Source organism: Sitodiplosis mosellana, unplaced genomic scaffold (assembly GCF_009176505.1).
Source record: "Sitodiplosis mosellana isolate CC-2019 unplaced genomic scaffold, AAFC_SMos_1.0 Smas_scaffold_17, whole genome shotgun sequence".
Taxonomy (NCBI): domain Eukaryota; kingdom Metazoa; phylum Arthropoda; class Insecta; order Diptera; family Cecidomyiidae; genus Sitodiplosis; species Sitodiplosis mosellana.
In genome coordinates this window covers 386364-393119 of record NW_022595259.1, presented here as the reverse complement: position 1 = coordinate 393119, position 6756 = coordinate 386364, and the positions used below count along the sequence as shown (strand labels likewise).

General features: G+C 33.1%; 3 protein-coding genes across 7 annotated transcripts in view; 1 reads left to right on the top strand and 2 right to left on the bottom strand.

Moving 5' to 3' along the window:
- LOC129568187 (protein piwi-like) overlaps positions 1-2044 on the bottom strand; it is a 6912-nt gene extending 4868 nt beyond the window's left edge. Inside the window, exons 1-2 of one of the 5 annotated variants that reach the window (XM_055445800.1) lie at positions 1320-2044; positions 512-631 (exon numbers count right to left, since the gene is read on the bottom strand). In XM_055445800.1, coding sequence (XP_055301775.1) covers positions 512-584 — 73 coding nt within the window. In that variant the 5' untranslated portion in view covers positions 585-631; positions 1320-2044. Of the gene's footprint in view, positions 1-511; positions 645-814; positions 1235-1319 lie in introns of those variants that run through there. The other 4 variants (XM_055445801.1, XM_055445799.1, XM_055445797.1 and 1 more) reach the window with 4 other exon arrangements.
- Positions 2045-2904: 860 nt separating this feature from the next.
- LOC129568177 (uncharacterized) lies at positions 2905-4401 on the bottom strand. The gene is made up of 3 exons (XM_055445755.1): positions 4205-4401; positions 3585-3785; positions 2905-3516 (listed from the first exon to the last, which is right to left on the bottom strand). Exons 1-3 carry the CDS (start codon positions 4269-4271, stop codon positions 3137-3139), a joined length of 648 nt encoding a protein of 215 aa, XP_055301730.1. The 5' UTR covers positions 4272-4401; the 3' UTR covers positions 2905-3136.
- A 1116-nt stretch (positions 4402-5517) lies between these two features.
- Positions 5518-6275, top strand: LOC129568171 (prosaposin-like). Its single transcript, XM_055445747.1, has 3 exons — positions 5518-5640; positions 5736-5905; positions 5975-6275. The coding sequence occupies exons 1-3, from the start codon at positions 5598-5600 to the stop codon at positions 6140-6142; spliced, it is 381 nt and encodes a 126-aa protein (XP_055301722.1). The 5' UTR covers positions 5518-5597; the 3' UTR covers positions 6143-6275.
- Positions 6276-6756: the final 481 nt, after the last annotated feature.

The window sequence follows — 6756 nt, the reverse complement described above, 5'->3', positions numbered from 1 at the left end:
CGCAAATTATCTGGATAACGAGCGTCAGCCGTAGCTGACCATCTATCGCGTTTGGTTGGCTGATTTATAGTACTTTGTTCAACAGCTCTTGGTCTAGAAATGTCACACAATGCGAGTGACCCGGTCAAAAGGAACATTTGCTTTACTTGAAATGTTTCATTTTATGCTGAACTGTTTGTATGCTACAGACGAACTGCTTATATGTATACTACATTTAAACGCATGCCTACTATGTTCTATGTAGTGGTGTGTGCATAATGTAAACCATAGAATGGAATACACGAAGAGTGTGCGATAGCACCGAAACAAACTCAAGGTCATAGACTAAGGTCATAGACTCATAGTCCATAGACCACATCATGAGTTTAAATTCATAGAGAATTGTTGAGCCGATAAACTGCTATGGATATAGCGAGTGACAACGTTTAGTATTCATGTATTATTTTCACAGAGTGTCCAATTGATAATGCAAACAATGCATCAGATTACAAATCATTCGTTAAAAAAATACCTGAAGATGTACTCGGTTCATTATCAGTGGTAATTCCCCTCCCACGTCCTCTTTGCTTTTCATCGCTGGACATTTTCCGTTGTTGAAAATAACTTTACTCAAGACAACCGATGAAATTATCTGTGAACACAAACTATTTTGAATAACAAATTTTAACTTAATTTTATTCTATCTATTTGTTTTTATAATGTCATCGACCACACTATTAACCACACTACTATCATACGACCAACAAAAATGTTTTTTTTTTTTTTAATTCGTTGATAATTGAGATTAAATATAAAAGTCACTTTGATCACGTACAAATCGATGGATGAGATTGAGAGTGATATACATTTCCCAGACTTTATATTGGAAAAAGAAAAGTATATTTTCAAGAGGTGAACAAGTCTTGGAGTAATTTATTTGAACGATAAAAGACCGACAATTTTTGTAAAAACATCAATTCGATATTTTTTGTCATTAAAATGAAAATCGTCAAAAACCACGATTGAAACATGACACTACACTACATTAACCATATACACAGTTCTGTAAAAATTTGAGTTGGCGTTACCGCACAAGAGAAGAAAAAACACGACTGGTTGCTTTGAATAAGCACTTGTGACTGGCTCTATTTTGTTCTTTTATCAAAATATAAGTTGTCAAAAAAATATACACTACTCTCAAGCTAACCCACAGAAAGGTAAACATGCGAACAATTGCTTTTGTCTCTAGCCTCTTTGAACAGGTGTATTTGAACAGTGTACGTGTTATTTATAAATCTAATTAACTCAAATTATCCATATATAAAATTAACACAAGGCACCTTAGAGTTTTAGACTGAAACATGATTCACTTCTTATCTCATAAGTGTGTCTTCAAGGTTCAACGACTTGATTCTATTTTCATAGAAAATACATATGCAATCTATATATATATATATATATAAATATATATATACGAGGCCGCCCACGGATTGCCTATTCATTTTCATACAGACTTATGAAAATTTGTGTCGATTCGGATTATACATAAACGCTTAAGGGATCGCTGAAGATGTGTAAAAACAGACTGACTATGTTTTCCGTTCTTGTTGACATAATGAATTTGAAAAAGGGCAGAAGATATTGGAATTATTTTAATTTCCTATCAGAAATGCACTAGTGTGAAAAATTTGAACAAAAGATTTGTACGAGCAATAGTCTACTATGATGGAATTTTAGTCAGACGCATAAATTAGGACATTTTTGACGGAGATTTTGGTTAACATTGATCATTGCTCGCCGTATTATCACTATCCACTTTTTAGTAACTTTTAGCCAGTCAAATGAGTCCCAAAATAATCGATTGGATATAAACAGTCAGAAAAATCAGACACGGGTATGAACCGAATTTCAAGTGAACTATTGAGATTAGCTATGTGACAAGATATTGAAAGAAAAATATTCAATATTTTGATAAATATTAAGCACAGAAAAAATATATTTGGTTTAATTACATGTTGCACTCTCTGATTACGCCGATCATTTATCGTTTGACAATCAGATCACTGACAGAAGTCAAGAAGAAGCGTCTATTCCCGCGTACTCAGTGGAATGCTTTCCAGTTAATACGGCGCCATCTTTCAATGTGTAGCCATAATAATGAATGTTTAGGCTAATCAATACTCAAACAGATTGGTGATATTATACACCGAAGATACACTTTATTCTTTCAAGAAATGATATATTGAAAACACTGGATTTAGATGATCCATATCTTATTTGGATGATATATTTAATTTTTATTTCTTCATTTTCGTCATCTTGTTCACAATTTTTTCCCGTTGAGTGTTATCATTTTAACAGCAATACGCATTGCGCATCCAAATGCTGACCATAAATATATTGCCGGAATACCAGAAGACAGCCAATGACATCTCTAAACCAACTTATTGAATCATCGAATATTTCGAGTAACTTTTTTCAATCGTGTGTGGCTTGAGTTGAATATAATCAACTTTACGGCGACACTAGCAGCTTCTCTGCAAACACATCGTAGAAGAGAGTACAGAAATCATAGTATTTTGGCAAATGCATCGAGTAACCATTGCGAAACATCAATACGTTTTGGCTAACGCGTAGTACCGGCCCATAGAGAAGCTGTTAGTGTCGCCGTTAAGTTGATTATATTCTAGTGAAGCCATACACGTTTGAAAAAAGTTGCCGAAAAATACAATGATTCAATGAGTTGGAATTGAGATGGCATTGACTGCTTTGTGTCAAATAACTTACATTTGAAATGTATTGTGGCACTTTCCCTATGATGCTGACCTGTTCAAACAGTGCATTTTTTTTGTCAAAAGTGTGGATATCCACTAGGATATCCATATAGTCATTTTAATGAATGGCTTCTAGGAAAACTAGTTGTAATTCCATTTATTGTATTTATTATTTGTAATCATAAATCATATTAAAGAAACAATTTTAGGTAAAATGAGAAGAAAATTAATTTCTATTTTTAGTTTTCTAATTTTCTTCATCTTGATTAGATTAACGATGTATATATTAAACATTTCAATCGAATTCACAGCTTCGTTTCCATTGAGTGTTATGGTTTAAGCAAGTACAAATAAAAAAGTAATATGCACTACACATTGCGCATCTAACTGTTGGCCTGTTTAAGCATATTTCGACAACCTAGAATAAAATACTGCGCAAAAATGAATGCCACTAATAAATTTACTACATTCGCTATAGTTTTAACATTCAAAGTGGACGCAGAACTCTTTTTGCAATTGCATGTGGTGGCATTTTTATCATCGACCACATTCTTTTGTTCGTCGATCGCATTGATTCCTCCATCAAATGAATTTCCAGTTTTAGCGACTGGGTTCATCGCTTCACCGTTGCATCCATCTGTTGAACATGTCTCACAAAATATTGTTCTTATGTATGAAGGTGTGGTGGCATTCATACAATCATTTTTCTGTGCATTCACATCTTCCCAATAACACGATCGCGATATGATAACATTATCGTTAACTTTAAGAGAAAAAGAAATTCTAATTAAAATCAAGTATAATTTTTTTTTTTCAAATTTAAATACTTACCGAGCTGCTTGATTTTTTTGCAAACGGCTCTTTGAGCTAATTGTTGGCTGTGTGGATTCAATTGACTGGGCGGATACATACATTCTACGTAGCTCCAACGTTTTTGTTGCTCCGTGATGTTGCTTGAATCAAATGGATCATTACAGTACAGTGCTGCAATCGATGCATCCGATGAACATCTCCAACAATGTATTGCAGATACTGAAGAAATATGAAAATAAATTAGTTCACTCAATTGGACACAGTCACACTGAAATCGTGTCGCAAATCGTTCCGAAAACGATAATCAATTGAACTGACCTATGATTAATGTCTTGATTGATTATTCGTAAAGTTTTCATTAAAATAAAGATGTGAGAAATCAGTACTATTTGCTGATTTTGACATGACCTCACATTATTTCATCTCTCAGCTAATCGATAACAAAGCGTTTACTCTCATTCTCCCTTCGGAGATGCATCGAAAAGATTATGAGTAACGAATGTATACAACTAGGCTTGAAGAAATAAATGAACGTTTTTTTTTTTCTTCTTTTCATTTCTTTTTTCGATTAAAAATTAATTCCAAAATTGTTCTGGTTCAATTTAGCGCTACACGCAATTTTGTTTCTCCATACTTACCTTTGTTAACGAAGGAACCGATTAAAAATGTTGTAATTGCAAGTAAAAAAAGTGCACGAGTACCCATTTTGAACAAAATTGCAAAACCACTTGAATCCTTTTTTAAGTCAATCTGTTTTCTTATATTTACAATGATAAGAGCACACAACCAACAAGTAATAATTAGTAAATGAATCTTCGAAAATCTCTTCTAAACTGAATCGTTCGATGTTTAGTAATAGTTTTTATAGTGAAATTTCTCAATAAAACACAATCACATTTCATTTTCAATGCTTATTTTTCAGCTGATAATAGCATTTTTGATTGGTATCATTTAGTATTAGCTTCGAAGTTTGTTCATTCGTTTGATAACATTGAAAAAAATGTCTCATTCTTCCGTTCTGTTTTATTTTCACATTTAAACTACATAGGAAGCAAATTATGTTATAAATTCTATGGGTAAGTTTGAGAGTAGCAGTAATAGATTTTAGCTCTATGTGTTTGATTTGGAGGATTTTCATGAAACTCTGGCGGTTCTTGAAATGATCTGTTGGCTTAGAATAATAAGGATAAAAACCAACAAACTGCGCTGTAAATGGAAAATATTCAGCAATGAATGCTCTAATGGCATCTGTACGGTATAATTTGGAAGTATAAGTAAATGCTTTCGTCATATGGTTTACTCAAATGTTGGGAATGGCATTTCTCAGAAATTACATTATAACGTCATTCATGATTTAAGTCAGTGATCTTCCGATAGGGACAAAGGCAAGGCAACCTGAACTCCAAAAGTTTTTGAATTTGCTGAATATATTACCATTGCGCTTCACTGTGTTGATAAAAAACTGTTTAAACCAATTGGCAAATTCTTTGGGAATTGTATTGGAGATAAAGGTCTCTTTCAATTTTTGTTGGTATTTTTTATGCGGCCAAAATATTCATGGGAATTTGATTCTTACACCATAATTTCAATCTCAATTAATCGTGTCGTAGTAATGATTTTTGGTTATTTTTGTACACTTTCGGTTTATTCCCCCATAAAAACGTTTGTAAACACATGAAACGCAGATGAAATGATAAGTCAACACTATGGACTCATTTAGGGTATTTAAATTGTTCTTTTAATCGCCAGAAGAACCTTTTTAATGTCGCACAATCAATCTCGAAGTTAAGTGGCATAACGGGATTTTTTTTGTTGAGCTTCTTGAAATTGAAAATAATTTATAGACATTTGATCAAACAAAACTTCCCCGACTTCATTTTTATGGTTGTGCCCATGTCTAATAAACCAATTATCAAGATATATCTGAAGTGATTCGTCTTTATCTGCAACTATAAAAGGCGTTAGCTTGAGCGCTCAAATTCAGTTGATTTGTTAATTTGCAAGAAACGTGTTGAATAGAACAAAACAATCATGAAGTTGTTTATTGTTGTACTTGGAGTGTTCCTCGTTTTCGGTAAGTTCGAACCAAACAATAAATATTTGTGGATCCATATGATCGACGTTTGAAAAAAGCTAATTAATTGATTAATTTTCGGTTTAATTTCAAAGGAGCTCAAGCCTTTTCCACCGGCCTGAAAGATTCTAAAGACAATATTGAATCGAAGATTCAAAGCAAAGACGGGTTCGAAGTATTCGGTTGGTTAGACGAACTCAAGTGCAAAGCATGCGAGCTGGTGATTGAAAAAGTAAAGAAAGAGATAAGCCGAGATCAATCAAAGGTAATCAGGTTTGATTTATTGGATTTGTATGGATCGTTTTAAACAGTCTCATCAAATTATTTTCTTTAGGAAGAAATTAAAGACTGGCTTGACAGAGCATGCACCATAATTTGGGACAAAAGTCTACGAAAAATGTGCCGTGATGCCGTCAAAGGAGGAATGGGAGATCAAATAGTTGATGACCTCCTTGGAAATGTGTCAGCGGATAAAATCTGCAAGAGCATGGACATGTGTTGATTTTCGTGTAAATAGGCAAACCGAATGCGAGACGAAATAAAATTTTCATGGAATAATAAACAATAATTAGTCAAATGAAAAAATAATCAATTTTCGAGAAAAAGATGTGAAATAAAATTGAAACTGCAGCTGATATTCAAACATGTTTTTTTTTCTTCTTTTTTTAAAGTGACGAATTCGGAAGAGATTCTCTTCCCTCTTCAAGAGAAATATCTGGACGAGTATGATACTGTAAAATTAGTCGCTGACAAGACAAGTATGTTTTCGTTGATAAGACAAGTAGCTAATTTTAATTGATAACCTTAAAGTTTTTGAATCGATTGTATTGATAAAGCATTGTTATCGCTATTATGCCCTAATGATAGAATCGGTTAAGAAACAAAAAAATAATTGATAAAGTTACCGCACAGTTCCACAACGTCTTTGCATTCTAATTTGCTTGTTTGGTCTTTAACAGCAAATATAAAGGTGGCAAAGTTCGTTCAAGTTAATCTGTTTAGTGTCTAACCAAAGTGCAACTCAGAATCTGCAAGAAAAAAAAACGCAACGAAATCGACTCATCCAATAAATGTAAAGAATACGAAATCATATCATTCAACTTAGAATAAAGTCGC